This window comes from Rhinolophus hipposideros (genome assembly GCF_964194185.1).
Source record: "Rhinolophus hipposideros genome assembly, chromosome: 11".
NCBI lineage: Eukaryota > Metazoa > Chordata > Mammalia > Chiroptera > Rhinolophidae > Rhinolophus > Rhinolophus hipposideros.
The window spans coordinates 22,876,303-22,897,900 of NC_138057.1; the positions used below are offsets into that span (position 1 = coordinate 22,876,303).

At 37.6% G+C, this 21,598-nt stretch overlaps 1 protein-coding gene across 5 annotated transcripts in view; it reads right to left on the reverse strand.

Moving 5' to 3' along the window:
• Window positions 1–21,598, reverse strand: part of CCDC171 (coiled-coil domain containing 171) — a 282,585-nt gene that overhangs the window by 193,999 nt on the left and 66,988 nt on the right. For all 5 annotated transcript variants that reach the window (XM_081067658.1, XM_081067657.1, XM_081067655.1 and 2 more), the window contains one exon: window positions 5,069–5,171. In XM_081067658.1, coding sequence (XP_080923784.1) covers window positions 5,069–5,171 — 103 coding nt within the window. The remainder of the gene's footprint in view (window positions 1–5,068; window positions 5,172–21,598) is intronic.

The following is a 21,598-nucleotide window of genomic DNA, read 5'->3' on the forward strand; positions in this document are numbered from 1 at the left end:
ATAAAATAAATAAAAAATCAACCATCCTGAGGAGAATCCAAGATTGAGCCACAGGAAAAAGTTCCTTTCATGAACCTAATGAAGGAAAAGCCACATTGTGTATGTTTGCTAGCATCCTCAGGTAGAAGTAAAACTGTATTAGAAGAAACATTTGAGGCAGAAAGACTACATGGGTTCAAATTGGGAAAAGATTTCTCCCTATACACACCCTACTATAAGAATTTCCGCCAAAAAAGAAATGAGATAGGCGTGCTTTGAAGCAGCTGTGTTTCAATTTCAGTGGAAAGTAGAAATAGGAAATAATGTCCCTGACCAAGTAAATTGAGGCTATCTTGTCTAATGATGGTAGGCAAGCAATGACTCATGTAAGATTGTTCTTCTTTTCCACTGAAGGCTAACCTGGTGACCCCTTATGGATTGCTACCCAAAGGGCGACTATACTTTGGAAAGAGACTCCATGGCTATCCTTTATAACCTAAAAAATTGAAACGTAAATGTAATGTAGACCTTCAACCTGATTATTAACTCATTCATGAGTTATTTATTCACATTTAACAAATATTTATTGAGTGTCTGCTTTGTGCCAAGTATTGTTTTAGCTTAAAATACATTAGTAAATAAAAGAGACAAAGATGCTTGCCCTCCTCTATAAAAACTGACCTATGATAGTTAATTTTATCTGTCAACTTAACTGGGCTAAGGCATGCCAATATAACTGGTAAAACGTGTTTTTGGAATTTGTCTGTGAGGGTATTTTGGAAGAGATGAGCATTTGAATCAGTAGACTGAGTAAAGAAGATTTGTCCTCATCAACGTGAGTGGGCGCTATCCAGTCCATTGCTCCCCCAACAGCCCAACCCCAATAGCACAAAAACATAGAAGAAGAGCAAATTCTCTTTCTGTGTGAGCTGGGACTTCCATCTTCTATCCTTGGACATCAGAGCTCCTGGATCTTGGGCATTCAGACTCCATAACTTACAACAGCAACCCCTAGGTTCTCAGGATTTTGGACTGAGATTGAATTATACTCCCAGCTTTCCCAACCCCCAGGTTCTTCAGCTTGCAGAGGACATATCATGGATTTCTCAGTCTCCAAAACTGCGTGGGATAATTCCTGTAACAAATCTCTTCTTATGTGTGTACACACACACATACACACACACACATACTCTATTTGGTCTGTTTCTCTGAAGAACCCTGACAATACAGACATAATAATAAATGCACCATACAGTGCGTTAGACCACAGTAAGTGCTATGGGGGAAAAGGAGAGCAGGAAAGGTAGAGAAGTAGTGAGGCAAGTGGCATGGGAATGGGTAGTGGGTAAGCTTCATGGATAAGGTGAGATTTGAGAAAGATGACAAAGAGAGCTATGCAGATAGATCAAGGTGAAGAACTTTCCAGGTAGAAGGAATGGCCAGCATAAAGGCCACCAGGGCAAGAGCATCTTGGTGTATTGAAGAAACAGTAGGCCAGAGTGGCCTAACAGAGGGAGGGAGACGAGAATAGTAGGAGGTGAGATCCAAGGAGTATAATGATGGGAAGATCTTGTAGAGTCTTGCACACCATTGCACGCACTTTGGCTTCTACTCTTAGTGAAATGCAGAGCCCAGCAAGGTTTAGAGAAAAGGAAGATATGCTCTAACTTAGGTTTTGAAATGATGATTCTGGGGGCTACAGATAAAACAGATTAGAGGGGAGCAAGGTGGAAGCAGAGACCAGTTAGCAAGAGGGGGAGGAGGTGCTGAAGGCATTAGGGAAAAAGATATAAACTGTCACATTCATTACTGGTGAGGAGATCAAGTTAAATCCTCTACGAAAATAAATTTCTTAATGTCTTGGACTAACTGAATCTTTGCCTTATCTACTGGCTACAAGAAGATAAGCTGATGGGTTACTCTTGCTTCAGAAAGGTTTCTTAATGCAGAAGACCACAAAATCTGAAGAGGACAGGGAACAGAACACGTGGCAACTACTGTCAACTCTGGACTAAAACTCATTCAGGAAAAAAATGTCCTTCATTCCATTTTTAAAAAACAAGTCAAAAAACAAACAAGCAATTTTGTAACCATCCCCCTAATTTTCTACCATGGATTAGTTTTTCTGAAACGGCGGGTAAGGAGGAAAGACTATACTAAACTGAAAAAAGTTAGAAGAGGTAATAAAAGGGAGTAAAGCACTATTTCCTTCTTGCCATAATTGCAAAAAAGAGGATCTCTCTGGAAAACCCTTCCCAAAATAACTGAATTAACTTTGTAACAAATTTTAAGGCTGAGCTATCATCACACAGTAAGAATATGTCTTTCAGTAAGAATAGGCTTTTTCATAAAAAGATATATATATATATATATATATGTGTGTGTATATATATATATATATATATATATATATATATATATAGAGAGAGAGAGAGAGAGAGAGAGAGAGAGAGAGAGAGAAAGAAATGTTTATATATATCATACATATATGCACATGTACGTACACACACACACACACACACACACACACACACACATCCTTGAATTAGCCTAGGATAAGTTTTTAAATTACTCCATTTGGGAGGAACAAAATATTTGGTCATCTTTGTGTAGCTGAAGCTGAGCCTAATGCAATAGGCAAACTTAATTGTCTGGATTCCATAAAATATTGAGCAATAAACTTTATTATTTCCCTCTTGATGAAGTGAAAATAAACCCAACCTGAGCTGGTGTAAGCAGAAAAGAAGTCCATTAGAGTTACACGGGGCCATTTCATGGAAGTCAAGAGCAAGAATGAAATGAGGTCCCAAGCAGGTATTTGAAAGAGGGTTATCCACAGGAAGAGAGATGGCACACTCAGAAGAGTTCATCAGAAGAGAATTTAATGAAGAGACTATTTACAGAAATGTGGACAGGTTAAGAGAATAAATAAAATATGATGAGGCATCAAGAACTAGCATGAGTAGGAAATCAAAACCGTGTCTCAGTCTAAAGGGTCAAATGGAGGGAATGTTGTCACCATAATCCAATACAATCCACAGCTGTGGATGAGGACCCGCCTGACAGGAGCTGTGGCTACTGAAAACTGAAGCCACTGCCAGGACGAATACTCTGGACCAGAGGGCAAAGGGGAAATAAAACCCTGACTTTCTTTTCTTTCCTTTTTGCCTCTTAATCTGCACTCCCAGATTCCTCTTAACCCACTGTCCAAATCCAACCAGAAGCCAGAGGACAAAGGAGCCCAGATCATGCAGTTGATAGAGGTCAGACTCGACAAGGAAAAACAGACCAGAGAAGAATGATTCTTGGCAGGTAAAAGTATGAATAACCAGCTCAACATGGAAACAAAGACCACTCTATTAACATCACAAAAATCACGAATTCAGTACACAGTCCCTTTTCCAGGAACGCTTTCTTTGTAATACATACAGTGTACATATACACAGGGTGCCAAAAAAATGTATACACATTTTAAGAAAGAAAAAACTATTAAAATTGTGATACTCAATGTATACCAATAACAGAAGATGAATACAAGTCATGTGTATACATTTTTTGGCACCCCCAGTATATGGCAAACTAGGAAGTTAAAAAACAATGGTTACTAGAAGAATAAAAATAAAAACTTTACCAGAAGACAATTCTTTTTCTGTAGCCTTAGTAATAGCTTGTGAGTTGCTTTGTTATCAATGATTTCATTTTAAAACTCAAAAGAGACATGACCTCATTATTCTTAGTTTTTCTAATTCAACTCTGAAAAAATATTTTAAAGAACACTGGGGCATAAAATATCATATTATAATTATTTAATAATTTTTAAAGATCCTAACACCATTTAACAAGGTACAACTCAATAACAGAACAGTACCATTGCAAAAGAAAATTTTGTCCTCCAAAGCTTTATCAAATGTATTTGAAAACTTGATATCCACATTTTATGTCACTTTTTCTATACCTTGATTTTTTTCCACAGTAACAAACCATGAAACAATTTTTTGGAAAAAGTTTAAGTAAAAACAAAGAAAGTTACACATTAATTTCATGAAATTACTGCTAAAACATATGAAGGAGAAAAGATCCAAAAAATAGGTAATAGCAAAGCACACTAAATTTCTAATAGTCACCAATAGAAATCTGCAGGTCCATCAGGAAAAATGGACCTTGATTATATTCTTCTGCTTTTTCTAGGACAACAAACTTTCCTGAACTTGAGAGTTTCCTAAAGAACTCATTTGCCAAATATCTGTTTGATTCTTTTATAATACAGAGTCCTGGGGCTCAATTTTAAAGTGGAAGGAATTTAATTTTACATGCTTTTTAAAGAATATAATTGAGTTAGAGAATTACAAATTATTCAAGGCTGATAGTATGGCAAAAGAAAACTGAAGTAGAAAAGTAAAAGTATTTCCGTCAAAGCTACCGTAGCATACACACGGCATAAGCACAAAACATTAAGGAGGGAAAAATCATAGACAGTATTCATAGCCAACTAATGCTTTTGCTAGTTCCCAAAATTTAACTACCTAATATACAATTGTTGTAGATTTTTATCATATTAAGTGTCCTAATACTAAAACCAAAACATTTTACCTAAGCATTTTTATCTGGAGAGAATATATAACGGGAACGGGAAATGAAGAAGAAAGCCAGCTTAGAAAGCAACAGCGTAGAATATGCAATGTTACAGCCTGTGTCCTACATAACCTTTTGAATGCATGACCTTTAAGTTGCTGAAGGTTGCCTCAGAATTTGGCTCAGTTTGATCGAAACATCTGCTCCCCTTGCAGGTATACTGTAAGGACTTTTTTCTCAGTTGGATTCAGAACACAGCAAGTGAGCCCTTGTCTGTCCAATCATACAGACCCCGACACTTGTAAATCAAGTTCTGGGAGGACAACAGCAGGTCCACATTCCATCACCTTTTCTCAGCTAGCTAGGCCAACTGACTGCTGTGCGGACTGCTCTTATCATGTCATCAAATCAAAACATGTTGAGATGAGGGACTGTAAGAGGCATCTGCAGAATTCCCAAAATGTAGTGACTTTGGAACACTGACAGATGCATCTGTCATTTTATACCTTCAACTAACCTGATGTCCACTGGCCCGACACAGTAAAGCTGTCCAAGATCGATTCCAATTCTTTCATGTTATTTTCACATGTCTCTACGAGAAAGGCCTGGTGCTTCTTCGCCTTTTACATAAGGAAAAAATGACACATAATAAGGTCACACATAAGAGCTGCAGACATTTTGCGTGAACATATATAGCACATGTAAGTATAAACAAGCTAGTAATTACTCCATTCAAGTCTATTATTAATAAAGCTCTTTCTGTCTTAATCATACCTTATACTTGGCTTAATGTAACATTGTATAAGGTCTCAATAACAATTTACCGAGGCCTTAGCTCCTGACACTATTCTAAGTACTTTATACACAGTAATTCTTTTTTTTATCACAACAACCCTATAAGGGAAGGGCAATTATTATCCCAATTTTACAGATATGAAAACTGAGACACAGAGGAATTGCAGAACACTGTAAAAGATCATGCTGGCAGTCATGTGGCAAATTGCCAGATGGTGACCTAAAGTGACTACAGTAAGTCCAATTAGAAGGACACACCGCAGTCTACTCAAGAGGTGATGGTAGCTTAAGCTAGGGTCTTAGCAGTGAAAAAGGGTGGAGGCTACATTCTCTGGAAAGCTATTTAGTCAGAGGTGGGATGGACAGACCTTGGTGACCTTGTATTGGGTTAGATGATTTTGATTGGATTAGAATGGACTAGACTGACACGGCTGGGGTACCGCTCAGATAAAAGGAGAAGTCTAGCCCAAAGTTTCAGGCTAGAAGAACTGGGCCAATTTCCATAGTTGAGTGAGAACAATAGAGGTGGAACAGGTCTTATTATGGTTATTTTTGTTGTTTGTTTACTTGTTTGTTTTTGGCAGGAAGCAGGAGTCATGAATTCCTTTTTGATCATATTGCATTGGAGATACATTTGATACTCCCAGCACCAGCACAATGCCTGGCAAATAACAGGCCCTAAATAAATATATTTAAACTAATAATGAACAAGTAGAAAAATGTGGGAGGCATCTGGACATGATGGAAATCTCAGAAGAAAGGTCAAGCATAGGTCAAGATAGGAATCATCTACAGATATCATCTAAAGAAATGAGAGCCTAAAAATAAATAAATAAATAAATAAATAAATAAATAAATAAATAAATAAATAAATAAAAAAGAGAGAGCCTCGGACAAACCCTTAAGAAACTCCAGAATTTAACAGAAAGAAAAAGCCAGCAAAGATTTTTAAAAAGGAAAATAATAATAATAATAATAGTAATAGTATAGTGCCATGAAAACCAAGATAAGAGAACATTTCAAAGACAGAGTTGTCAGTTACAGTCATGTAACAGTCAGGCAAAATGGACACTAAAAAGTGTTCACTGTGCATGAAAGTCACTGGTGACCTTGATGGAATCTGTTATAACCCAGACGGGAACTGGTTGAAAAGAAGTAACCCTGACTTTTTTCAGTCTTAACTGAGTAAGAGAAATGTCATGGAAACAGGAAATTTAGACAGCACTAAGCAGAGATAAAGGGCAGTAGTAAGAAAGGAACGTAGGTTGGAAAATAGGTTTTTTGTTGTTTAGTTTAATACATGAGAAACTTAAGCATGTTTAAAAGCTGATGAAACAGAGGCACTAGTGAAATAGTGCTTATGGATACAGAAGAAATGGGAGAATAGATATTACAGGATAAAATGACATCATCAAAATATGTAAAACTAATAATTATTTCTTTAGATACCAGTTCACTTATCACTTCACTATCCAAACTATATCAATTTCCTCTATTAGATTCTTCTCAGCACTTATCACAAATATGATTCTACGTTTATTTGAATAAGTCTTTTATTAATGTCTAGCTCAGAAAATTTAATTGTTTTGTTTCACCAGTGTATCCCCAGCACTTAGACAATACCGAGTATCTAAAATAAGAGTTAAATAGTAAAATTATAGTACCTACTATCAACAGAAGACTGTTAAATCAATCAGGATTCATCCACACAAACTTAAAGTAGAAGGAGGAAGCTCTTCTTCACATAGGTACTAATACAAAGCAATCTCTAAGCAATACTGTTGAGTTTAAAACAAAAGAGGGGGTGGGAAAGGAGTGTTCCATTATAAAATAAATGATCAATGGTCTAAATGAAAGTCCTCTGAGTTGAGATGCAAAAAGAAACAAACACAAAAACAAACTTGAAGTTTTCTGTATTAGCATACCATTAGTAACATGCTTTGTAATGTTGTGATAGTAAACAATTAGTATGGGCGGGGAAGAGGGAGAGAGAACAGCATGTTTAATATGCTACCATTCCTAATATGCTACCATTCCTGTAAAATGTGTGTGTGTATGTGTGTGTGTATGCACATCTGCGCACATAGCACACATATTTGTAAATGTAGACACAATCTCTACAAAGAATTACAAGAAAGTAGTAACTATGGCTACCCCAGGGAAAAGAATCTGGGTGGCCAAGGGTTGGGAAAAGAGACATTTCACTCAAACCTTTTGTATCTTTGAAATCTTGTATCATGTGTACCTATCATCCATTTTTAAAAATTTAATTAAGATATTTGAGGGAGGGTGGGGGGACAGAGGAGAAGGTGAAGGGATTAGAAAGTACACATTGGTAGTCACAAAACAGTCACAGGGATGTGAAATACAGTATGGGGACTGTAATCAATAATGTTGTAAAGATTACATAGTGTGCCAGACGGATGCTGGACTTATCAGGGGGATCACTTCATAGATTGTATAGATACCTGACCACTGCATTGAACACCTGAAGCTGATGTAGAATAATACTTAATGTTTACAGTGGCCAAGACATGGAAACAACCAATGTGTCCCTTCAAAAAATGATTGGGCAACGAAGATGTGGCATATATATCACAATGGAATACTACTGTGCCATAAGAAAAGATGAAATACTGCCATTTGCGACACTTAGATTATTATGCTCAGTGAAACAGGTCAGAGAGAAAAAGTCAAGAACCATACGACTTCACTGATACGTGGGATATAAAACTGAAAGCGACAAAGAAACAAAAACTCATACACACAGACAATAGTTTAGTGGTTACCAGACAGTAAGGGGGACGGGGAGTGATAGATGAGGGTAAACGGGGTCAAATGTTTGGTGATAGAAGGAGAACTGACTCTGGGTGGTGAACACACAATGCAGTACATAGATGATGTGTTATAGAATTGTACACTTGAAACCTACCTAGTGTTGTTGACCATTGTCACCCCAATAAATTTTAATTTAAAAAAAAAAATCAGGAATCTAGTAAATAAACTGCATTCTGTGAACTGCTCTAGCAAATTAATTTAACCCGAGCTGGTGGTCGTAGGAACTTTCAGTTTATAGCCTGTTGGTCAGAAGCACAGATAACAAACTACCTGGACTTGTGATTGGGGAGCAGGAAGTCTTGTGGGACTGAACTCTTAACCTGTAGAATCTGACACTATCTCCAAGTAGAGTCAGAATTGAATTAAATTGTAGGACATCTAGCTGGTGTGACATAATTGCTTGATGTGGGGAAACCCCCACATACTCGATGACTAGATATGTTTTGCGTGAGTACTGTTGTGTGTAGAGAGAGACACAAAGGAGTCCTATTCACATACCAAATTTACCATATACTAAATTCCCATGGATATTCATAGCTACATTTTGAAGTCTCTGTTCTGTTTCATTGATTTTTCTATTTTGTCAGTACCATACTCTTAATTATGGTAGCTTTATATATTTTTTAATTTTACTTAGGTATAATTGACATAACATACAATTCACCTAATTGAAGTGTACAATTCAATGTTTTTCGCATATTCAAAAAGTTGCGGAACCACAATGTCATTCAGGGACTCAGCTCCCTCTCTCCGCACAAGAACGCAGGATATGGTGAGGACAAAAAAGAACAACAACAGAGCCATGCATTGGGGAGTCATCCCACTATATTCTCGATGGCGACTCATTGAGACACAAATTCAAACATCCACCAGTACCCCAACGAGGGATCTTTCTGCACCCCAGTCTCACTGGCGGCCGGGCGAGGCACAGAAAGTAGGATCCACAGGATCCACAATCTGCCATCTGCGCTCGCTAACCATACTTGCTAGCCGCAATCTGCCAACCACTTCTCTGAAAACCAACCAACAACCCTAGCGTAGCCACAGCAGTTATATTAGTGGCTAATGGCTAACCAGTAACAGCTGATGGCCAACTAGTTACAGCTGAAGGCCATCTACTACCCGAGCTAGCACCTTTCCACGTGAGGCCGAGAGCCTGGAAACTGCTCTATGGGACTCTGTCCCCACACATAACCACAATCTAAATTTAGAACATTGTTGTCCCCAATAAAAGATATGCCATATCCAGTAGCTGTCATCCTCCACTCTCCCATCACCACCCCCAAGCCTTAAGCAACCACCATTATTATTTCTGTTTCAATAGATTCTCCTGGTCTGGGAACTTCATATAAATGCAATCATAAAATACGTGGTCTTTTATAACCAGCTTCTTTCACAAAGAATAATGTTTTCAAGGTTCATCAATTTTATATTATGTATCAATAATTTTTCTTGCCAAATAATATTACATCCTATAGATAAGCCACATTTTATTTATCTAATCACCATCAGGTGATGAACATTTGGCTTGTTTCCACTTTTTGGTTATTCTGAATAATGCTGGGATGAACATCCACATGCAGGTTTTTGTGTGGTTCTACATTTTCACTTCTCCTGGGTATATACCTAGGAGAGGAACTGCTGGGTCATATGGGTAAGCTAGATTTAACTTTTTGAAAAACTGCAAAATGTTTTTCTAAAGGGGCTATATACCTTTTTACATTCCCACCACCAATGTGTGAGGGTTTCAATTTCTCTACATGTTCACCAAAACTAGTGCTGTCCACTTTTTTTATTATGGCCACTTTATTATTTATAAGTATAAAGAGGTATCTCCTTGTGTTTGTTTTGTTTTTCGTGATTTTTTTAAAGATTTTATTGAGGAAGGGGAACAGGACTTTATTGGGGAACAGTGTGTACTTCCAGGACTTTTTTCCAAATCAAGTTGTTGTCCTTTCAGCCTTAGTTGTGGAGGGCACAGCTCAGCTCCAGGTCCAGTTGCCGGTGCTAGTTGCAGGGGGCCCAGCCCACCATCCCTTACAGGAGTTGAACCAGCAACCTTGTGGTTGAGAACCCATGCTCCAACCAACTGAGCCATCCAGGAGCTCAGTGGCAACTCAGTTCAAGGTGCCATGTTCAGTCTTAGTTGCAGGGGGCACTGCCCACCATCCCTTGCGGGACTCCAGGAGTTGAACTGGCAACCTTCTGGTTGAGAGCCCACTGGCCCATGTGAGAATCGAACCAGCAGCCTTCGGAGTTAGGAACACGGAGCTCCAACTGTCTGAGCCACCGGGCCAGCCCGTCCTTAGGGTTTTGATTTGCATATCCCTATTAATTTTGAACAATTTTTTTACATACTTATTCACCATCTATATATCTTCTTTTAAAAACTGTCTATTAAACCTTTAACCTATTTTTTGAGTTCTCTTTTAATTATTGGGGTGTAAGAGGTATTTAAATATTCTGGATACAAGTTCTTTACCAGACATTTGACTTGCAAAAATTTTATATTTTTGTGGTTGTATTTTAATTTTCTTTATTGTATCCTTTGACTCATAAAAGTTTTTAATTTTAGTGAAAACCAAAGTATCTATTTTTTGCCACTTGTGCTTTTTCAGTGTGGCACCTAAGAAACAAATGCCTAAGAGTTATGTGGTTTTTGCTATTATATTTAAGTCTACAAACCATTTAACTTTTGTGTAGGGGTCTAATTCATTATTTGGCAAGTGGATACCAAGTTCCCTCAACACCATTTGTTGAAAAATACTATTGATATTTAATCGAATTGGCACCCTTTCTGAAAATCAATTAAACATAACTCTAAGGGTTTATTACTATACTCTCAATTCTTTTCCATTGATCTGTATGTCTATCACTAAGTCAATGCTATAGCTTTGTAGTAAGCTTTAAAATTGGGAAATGTTGCTCCTCCAATTTTACTCTTCTTTCTCAAGATTATTTTGACTCTTCTACATTCTTACATTACCATCTGAATTTTAAGTTCAGTTTGTCAATTTCTGCAAAAAGCCAGCTGGGATTTTGATAGTGTATTGAATCTCTATCAATTTGAGGAGTACTGACATCTTAACAAGTAACAGTATTTGATCCATGAACATGGGATGTCTTTCCATTTACTTAGGTCTTGTTTAATTTCTTTCAGTGATGATTTGCAGTTTTCAGCATATAATTCTTGCACTTATTTTATAATTATTCCTTAGTATTTTATTATTGTTGATGATATTATAAATGGAATTGTTCCTTAATTTCATTTTTGGATTGTTCATTGCTAGTGCACAGAAATACAATTGATTTTGTGTCTTGATCTTGTATCCTGCAACCTTGCTAAACTCATTTATTAGTCTAATATGTGTGTGTGTTCCTTATTATTTTTAATATACAAGATCACCTTATCTGTAAATAGATAGTTTACTTTTTCTTTTCCAAAATGGATGCCCTTTATTTTTTTATTGCCTAATTGCCTTGACTAGAACCTCCAGTACAATGTTGACTAGATGTGGTAAGAATATAAATCCTTGTCTTGCTCCTGATCTTGGGGAGAAAGCATTTAGCCTTTTGCCATTGACTTTGATATGAGCTGTAAGTTTTTCAGAGATTCTCTTTATCAGGTTGAGGAAGTTCCTTTCTATTCCTAGTTTGTTGAGCATTTTCATCATGAAAAGATGTTGAATTTTATCAAAAGTTTTTCTGTGTCTATTAAAATGATCATTTGGTTTTTGTCATTCTGTTAATAAGGTCTATTACACCAGCTGATTTTCAGATGTTAAACCAGTCTTACATTCTTAGGATAAATCCCATTTGATCATGGTATAAAATCCTTTTTATATCTATCTGGATTTGGTTTGCTAGTATATTGTTGAGGATTTTGGCGTCTATATGCAAAAAGGAGGCAGGTCTGAGTTTTCTTTTCTTGTAATTATCTTTGGGGTTGTTTTTGTTTGTTTTAATCAGAAAAATATTGATTTGAGTGATGTCATAGAATGGCAGCAGTGGAGCGCACTTTCTGAGTTCTTCTCCGGATCTTGTTGCAAATGGGACATAACCCTTCGAGGAGTTCTTTGCTCATCACGCAGAACAGCTGGAAGACTCCTGGAAGAATTACTTGAAGGTGCGTGCTAATTGCGAGCAGGGGAAGAGGCAGGACAGCAAAGTGGAAACGCGCCCCCCGACCACTGGCAGCGGAGCCGCAGCCCAGCGGCGCCCGAAGCTCTGGGGACGCGCGGAACGGAGAACACAAGAGCCAGGAGAACAGCTAAGCGATTGTGGAAGGTTTGCTTAGGGGTGCGCTAAGTGGGTGAGTGGGGGAGGAGAGAGGAGGGCGAGAGGAAACGCACAGTGCGCTCCCCCCACGGTAGAGCCGCTACCCTGCAGCGCTGACAGCAGCAGCAGGGCGGGAGCCCAGGGCGGAGCAGAGAACACAAAAGCCAGGAGGTGGGCTCTTTCCCTGCATCCCACGCTGATCTCGCCCACCAGTGCGGGCAGCTGGTGGGCCCTAGGGCAGACAAAGGACACAGACTCCACACCTGGGCCCCTTCCCCCGTTCTTCCAATCCTACCCCAACCCTTCCAGAGACTTAAACTGACCCCTGAACTGAGGAGTAGTGTCAGATTACAGAGAAGCCTCAGTGCTCAGGCTCTGAGAAGATTGGCAGCTCTGTGAAGATTGACCAACGGAAGAGGCTGGGAGGAGTAGGATTTTCACTGGATGAGGAGAGGGGAGACTCCTCCACCCCCAGCCACCACCTTTTTGGGCCTGCAGGAGGAGTGTGACGTGGCTGGCCTGGGAGAGAGAAGACCCCTCCATCCCCAGCCCCCACCCTTTCTGGCTGGCCTGGGGCGGGGCAAGTGCAACTGCGGAAGGCACTCCCTGAGATCAGCATGGAGAATCGGCAGAGGCAGCTTCTGGCTTTCAGCAGCTCAAAAATCTCCGGCCCGCCCCCCCACCACCACACACACACACACACACACACACACACACACACACACACACGGACAAAGTGTCCTAAGTCTCAGGAGTACTGGACATAAGGCTGGTGATGCTACTCTCAGTGTGCATATGTGCAGGCAAGGGCAGAAACTGCACTGACTCTCTAAAAACTGTCATCCAGACCCCTCAGCCCCTCGCATTTAAATCTACAGTCCCAAATTCACTCTGGGCACCAGGTGACCAGCGCTCCTTGCGCAATAGGCAGGGGACTCTGGCACAGTGGAGGACAACCTGGAGATTACTTGGTGGGCTTAAGCCAAGACTGGTGCTGCTTCTTGTTTTGCTTTGCTTTGCTTTGTTTCTTTTTTTTTTTTCTCTTTTTCTTTTTCTTTTTTTTATGTTTTCTTTTGTTTGGTTTGGTTTTTTGTTTTTCATTTTTTTTTCTTTTGTTTGGTTTGGTTTTTTGTTTTTCGTGTTTTTCGTTTTTGTTTGTTTTTTTGTTTTCTTTTGGTTTTGTTTTGCTTTGTTTTGTCTTTATTTCTTTTATATTGTTGCCTGTGTTGAGTGGGGGTTGTTGGTCGTTTTTACATGTGAATGTACTTGATTTTATTTCTTTGTTGTTGTTGTTGTTGTTGTGCTTGGTGATTTGCTTTGTTCTGAAATTGCCCTACCAGGGCCCGGCTTAAGAGGCACAAGATTCAACATATCCAGAAGTCAACTCCAGACCAAACCGGAGTACTACCAGGTTTGACCAACAAGTCACACACCCAGAGGGAATTCTCTTCAGACACAAGAGCCCATAGAGGCCAAACCTCATTTAAGTGGTCAACCGTCACCCAGTAGAACACCTTGCGGTGGGCAGAGCCAAGTCTCACAACTAGTCAGCCTAGGAGTTAAACCCACCTACTCAAAGCAAAAACCAATTAAAGATCTTCTTTAACAGGACAATATACACAACACAAGAGTCACCTTTGGAGCACACGCAGAGGAGAAGAACGAAGTAGTGCAAGTCAAATATAAAGGACACATACTATGCAAGATAACCCAGCAAGAACTAAGAACTCTAGAGGATCTACCTAACACATCAAAGCAAACACAGAGAGTCAGTCAGAATGGGGAGACAAAGAAACATGTCCCAAATAAAAGAACAGAAGAAACCTCCACAACTGGAACCAAATGAAGCAGAGGTAACCAACCTATCAGAGACAGAGTTCAGAACACTGGTGATATCTTCTTAGAGAAGATAAACAAAATTGACAAACCTTTAGCCAGACTCATTAAAAAAGAGAGAGAGGGGACCCAAATTAATAAAATCAGAAATGAAAGAGGAGAAGTGACAACAGACACCACAGAAATACAAAAAAATTTAAGAAACTACTATGAGCAACTATATGCCAACAAATTTGACAATCTGGAAGAAATGGACAATTTTCTAGAGGCGTACAACCTTCCAAGGCTAACTCAAAAAGAAACAGAGAACCTGAATAGAGTGATTACCATCAGGGAAATTGAATCAGTAATCAACAATCTCCCAACAAACAAAAGCCCTGGACCAGATGGCTTTACAGGTGAATTTTTCAAAACATTCAAAAAAGAATTATCACCTATTCTCCTCAAGCTCTTCCAAAAAATCCAGAAGGAGGGAAGGCTCCCAAACACTTTTTATGAAGCCACTATCACCCTGATCCCAAAATCAGACAAAGACAGCACAAGAAAAGAAAACTACAGGCCGATATCTCCAATGAACATAGATGCAAAAATCCTCAACAAAATATTAGCAAACAGAATTCAGCAATACATTAAAAAGATCATACACCATGATCAAGTGGGATTCATCCCTGGTATGCAAGGGTGGTTCAATATCCACAAATCAATTAATGTGATACACCACATTAACAAAATGAAAAATAAAAATCACATGATCATATCAATAGATGAAGAAAAAGCATTTGATAAAATCCAGCAACGATTTATGATAAAAACCCTTAAGAAAGTGGGAATAGAGGGATCATATCTCAACATAATAAAGGCCATATATGACAAATCCACAGCTAACATCATATTCAATGGGGAAAAGCTAAAACCATTCCCCCTAAGATCAGGAACAAGGCAAGTTTGCCCACTATCTCCACTTCTATTCAACATAGTGCTGGAAGTTCTAGCCACAGCAATCAGAGAAGAAAAAGAAATAAAAGGCATCCAAATCGGTAAGGAGGAAGTAAATTGTCATTATATGCAGATGATATGATACTATATAGAGAGAACCCTAAAGACTCCACCAAGAAACTATTAGAGCTGATAGATGAATTTAGTAAAGTAGCAGGATACAAAATTAATATTCAGAAATCAGTTGCATTTGTATATACCAATGATAAAATATCAGAAGGAGAAATTTTAAAAAACAATTCCATTTACAATTGCTCCAAAGACTATAAAATACCTGGGAATAAATTTAACCAAAGAAGTAAAAGATCTGTACTCAGAAAATTATAAGATACTGAAGACAGAAATGAAAGAAGACATAAATAGATGGAAACACATTCCATGTTCATGGATAGGAAGAATCAATATAGTTAAAATGTCCATACTGCCTAAGGCAATATACATATTCAACGCAATTCCTATCAAACTGCCTACAGCGTTTTTCACAGAAATAGAACATATAATCGTAAAATTTATATGGGACCATAAAAGACCCCGAATAGCCTCAGCAATCTTGAGAAATAAGAACAAAGTGGGAGGTATACCAATACCTGACATGAATTTATACTACAAGGCTACAGTAATCAAAAAAGCATGGTACTGGCATAAAAATAGACACATAGATCAATGGAACAGAATATAGAGTCCAGAAATAAATCCATGCCTATATGCCCATTTAATCTACGACAATGGAAGCAAGAATGTACGATGGGGTAAAGACAGTCTGTTCAATAAATGGTGCTGGGAAACCTGGACAGACACATGCAAGATAATGAAGCTGGAGCACTCCCTTACACCATATACAAAAATAAATTCAAAATGGCTTAAAGACTTAAATGTAAGATCTGAAACCATAAAATATCTTGAAGAAAATATAGGAAGAACTTCACAGACATTACCCGGAGTAAGATTTTTACTGATATATCCCCTCGCACGAGGGAAGTAAGAGAAAAAATAAACACGTGGGATTACATCAAACTAAAAAGTTTTTTCACAGCAAAGGAAACCATCAATAAAAACAAAAAGGGATCCTACTGAATGGGAAAGGATATTTGCCAATGATATATCTGATAAGGGATTAATATCACAGATCTATAAAAACTCACTCAACTCCAAAAAAACAAACAACCCAATTGAAAAATGGGCAGAGGACATGAAGAGACATTTTTCTAAAAAGGACATACAGATGGCAAACAGACATATGAAGAAATGTTCAACCTCACTAACCATCAGAGAAGTGCAAATAAAAACCACAATGAGATACCATCACACCCCAGTCAAAATGGCTATCATCAATAAATCAACAAACAACAAGTGCTGGCGCGGATGTGGAGAAAAGGGAATGCTTGTGCACTGTTGGTGGGATTGCAGATTGGTGCAGCCACTATGGAAAACAGTACGGAGGTATCTCAAAAATCTGAAAATGGAACTACACCTTATGATCCAGCAATTCCACTCCTAGGCATCTATCCGGAGAAATCCAAAACTCCAATTCACAAATCAGTATGCACTCCTATGTTTATTGCAGCACTATATACAATAGCCAAGACATGGAAACAACTGAAATGCCCATCGGTAGATGACTGGATTAAGAAACTGTGGTACATTTATACAATGGAGTATTATGCAGCCATAAAGAAGAAAGAAATCTTACCATTTGCAACAACATAGATGGATCTAGAGAACACTATGTTAAGTGAAATAAGTGAGAAAGAGAAAGACAAGTACCATATGATCTCACTTATATGCGGAATCTAAAGAAAAGAATAAGTGAATGAACTAATGAGAAACAGTTTGGGGACAAAGAGGAAAAACTGAGGGTTGTTAGATGGGCTGGGGGTTGGGGATAAGGGGGAAGGTGAGGGGATTAGAAAACAGCTGGTAACCACAAAATGGCCTCCGGGTTTTTGAAAATTAATTTGGGGAACGTAATCAATAATGTTGTAAAGATTTTGTAGGGTATCTGATGGACACGTGTCCCATTTGGGAGACCACCTCAGGGATGCTGTAGATGCCTGATCACGGCACTGTACACTGGAAGCTGAACAATAATGAATACCAACTATAATTTTATATATATAATGTGATGGCTCGGTGCGATGTCGGAGGGATAGTGGAAGGGGGGATGGGGGGAGGGGTGGTCCACAGTGTGAGGGATATAAATGATGAACGTCGAAGTATTACCTTGTCTTGTGCACCTGAAACTAATAAAAAGAAAGAAAGAAAGAAAAATACTGACTTAACAGAATGAAATGGGAAACGTTACCTCCTCTTCTGTATTTTTTTTTAAAGAATTTGTAAAGAATTGGTATTGGGTACAATTGCTAGGTCATAAGGTAACTCCAATTTTAACATTTTGAGAAACTTCCAAACTGTTTTCCAGAGTGGTGATACCATTTTACATTCCCAACAGCAGTATATGAGAATTCCAGTTTCTCCACATCCTCACTAACAATTGTTATTACCTATCTTTTTTATTACATTCATCCTAGTGTGTGTGACACAATATGCCATTATGGTTTTGATTTGTAGTTTCCTGATGACTAACAATACTGAGCACCTTTTCAAATGGTTTACTGGCCATTTCTATGTTTTCTTTGGAGAAGTCTCTGTCCATATCTTTTCTGCATTTTTTCAATTGGGTTTTTGTCTTTTTATTGTTGAATTACAAGAGTCATTTATATATTCTAGATAAAACTCCTTATATGATATGCAAATATTTTCTCCCATTATATGAGTTGTCTTTTCATTTTTCTGATGGTGTTCTTTGAAGCAGAAAGTTTTTAATTTGATGATTAGTAAATTTTCTTGAATGAAATTGTCTCCTTTGCCCTTAGGACAATTTCCAGAGTTTACATGATGTTTTTCTAAGTTTTTCACCGGTTAAATTTTTACTTTGCTAGTTAGAGGGTTCACCAAGCTCTGTACTCCATCAATCCCAAACTTGTTCACTACAACATACTCAAATTTTGATAACCTAATTTTGTTAGGTTTAATCTTTTTTAGGTCTTCGTATTCCGTATCTGCCTAGGGTTATGATAAAATTGTCTTTCCAGAGAAACTCCAGCATTATATTCACAAGTTACATTCACACACACACACACACACACACACACAAACACACCCTGTTATTTCAACACATATATTACCTTTAATGCTCACCAAAAGTTCTGCATAGTAGCAATTATTAGAATCATTTTACAAATGAGCAAACGCATTCAGAGAAATAAGATCACTTGGGGGTCACACAACAATTATGATATAGAACTAGGATTAAAACCCAGATCAATCTGTCTCCAAAACATATGTTCTTTCTCTTATGCCATGCAGACTGAGGCTAAGACTCCATCAATACCAAGGGATAAAAATTTACAGAAAATAAATGTAGAAAAACACACAAATTGCATACTTGGAGACAGCTCAATATAAAGGATCAATTAAATTCCTAGTTCAACACTAATTCTCTTTCAAGTACAGGGCTCAATCCTGACTAAAGATGAGCTAAAATTTCAACACCATTACAGTTTAAAATCAAATTTAATATCAAATTAGCCAGGAAACATTGACAAGCATAAAATTTTTCAAAGACTGAAGAAGAGGTTTGATCAATGACAAGACCTAAGAAGAGTTAACTACATCTGAAAATTGCTATTACATTTATAATTAGTAGTAGTATAATTTTCTACAGAGATATCTGGCTAAGAGTCTTATAATATAGCCAATAAAATTTTTACTTATGTTTAATGGTTAGACTTACGAACCAGCTAATGACCAGAAAAAATGACTTTGTTTTACAGTTGACAATTTTTTTCCTAATAAATGGTTTTAGTTTTATAAATGAAACTTCCATTCTTCTTTCATATAGCAGAAGTGTCTGGAGTATTTTTTAATATAAATTTTACTGACGTCACATTCAGCGCGACACGAGCAGTGAGAGAACGAGAAGGGGCAGTGAAGGGTTAAGAAAGAAACTAAAGTCAAGAGATTTATGCAACAGGGGTCAAAGGTCTCACAGCCTCAAAGGACTGAGAGCCCCAAATCAGACCACTGTGTGGCTTTTATTGAAGTACACACAAGGAAGTAGCATTGTTTTTTTCCACAGTCTGTGAGTCTCATACATCATACCACTAAACGGATTCAAACCAATCACCCTCACCTGCAAACAGTCGGAACCGAAAGTCTTACGTTGTCTTAATAATTGTTAAATGTACCTCCCCAAGGACAAAACCTTTATGTTGAAACTTACTGATAAGAGTAGATGGAGAACTGATGTTATCACATCATTGAATCACTTCCCAAGCAGGTTGTGGGAAGGAATATTGCCACAGAGAAAGAAGCTCTCCTTAGCCGGGGGAAGGTGGGGGTCTATACCCACTTCTATCAACCCCGTGAGTTCTCCTGATGACCCCCATGCGACTGTGCCTGGCTTAGGTTGTTCCTCCCTTAAGGAATCTTACCTATCATTAACTAACCAGCCATCCTTTGGGACCAAACAGGGAGACATAAGGTAATAAGCACAAGGTGAAGCAAAATCCCTGAAAGGATCAGTCTCACAGATTCTTCTTTCTTTAGGCGTAAGTACGAGGGGACAGACAGTTAGGCTGCTGCGTGACAACATCCTTACATTTAAACTTTTTTCCCAAAGCTTTTAGTTAATAGTCTTTATATTAGCAGGAAATTGTAAATTGAAAACAAAATCTATCAGCTAAATAAACAAAACTTTTGGATTCAAACAAAGTGCCAACCAAAGATAAAATATTAAGTTTCCAATTTTTGACTAACATGTTTCACCAGGTGACATAAAGAATAAGTTTAGGGAAAAAAATAAAATAAGGCTAGGTTAAATGTTACATTGTTGATTCAACAAATCCCATAATTCGATAAATCCATAGAAGTTACTAAAGTCATTTTTAAATGAAATTAGTATCTAATGAAATTAATATTAAAATGAACTGAGACAGTTCTGAACATTTTTTAACTCTAGTAAGTTTTCTAATTTTTTACTTGAATATATTTTAAGCCATTATGAAGGAATTCTGAGTAACAACAGGAGCATCAGATCCCATAATAAATACCACATTTTGCTCCACAGCTCTCGCCTTTTTATCATATCTTCCACCTAGTTACCATTACATACTCAGTGCATTTTTAAGGACTCAAGGAGAGCTTGCTCAGCTGAACTGAATTTGATCTGGTTACTTTCATAATCATCACTATCTGCAGCTTTTCCTGTATCATATTAATGATAGCTGATATCTATTCATAAAACTATTTACTATTTCTCTCCTTACTTCCCTATGTTGCTTCCATGGATGTGAGCATTCTATGATCCCAATTACTTATTTCATATGATGAAATGTCACCCTCTCTCATGTAGCTTTACAATTAGTTTATTGTTCAGTAAATGCTACCTTCCAGTCTATATATGGGTCTTGATATCTCTCTCTCTCTCTCTCTCTCTCTCTCTCTCTCTCTCTCTCTCTCTCTCTCTCTCTCTCACACACACACACACACACACACACACACACCACACATACACACACACGAGTACGATTTTATTTTTTCACAGGTCAAAATGACACTTGAATTTTCAAAACTTAGTCATTTATATAAGAATTTCAAAAAGCTTATGCCCACATTATAAATTTAGAAAGTCAGCCATATAACAAACTTATAAATACACAAATACAAACACACACATTCGATGAATACTATGTAATAATATTACATTTTTAAAGGCTACTAAGAGAGACAGAAAGTGATCTTTATATTACCAAATACAATGCTCATATATAACTACTCCTATTCCAGGTGAAAAACAGAAATCAACAATTTTTTTAGTAAAATTCAGAATAGAATATTTTTAGGCCATTAATTTCAAATGCCTCCTGGAAAATCAGAAACATGTCCTTCTAAAGCAAACCTAATAGATCATTTGAAGCAAAATATTATCAAGAAACATTAACTTTACCACAAAGCATAGCAATCAAAGCACTTTCCGAAATCCTATCTAATACTAGTGATCATTATTATTATATAAGCAGCCAAGCTTCCAAAGTATAGGGAAAAAATATACACTTGACTATTTTCAATCACAAGTTCTTTAGAGAATAAAATATTCTTTGAGCAAAACCTCATGAGAACTACAATTCCCTTTCCAATATATGGTCTCTCCTAAAGCTGTAAGTAAATATTACTGAGTGGCAGAAAAACAAATCTCAAGAAATGATGGACTTAAAAAAATTTCATTGTAGAAAGCACAAAGCAA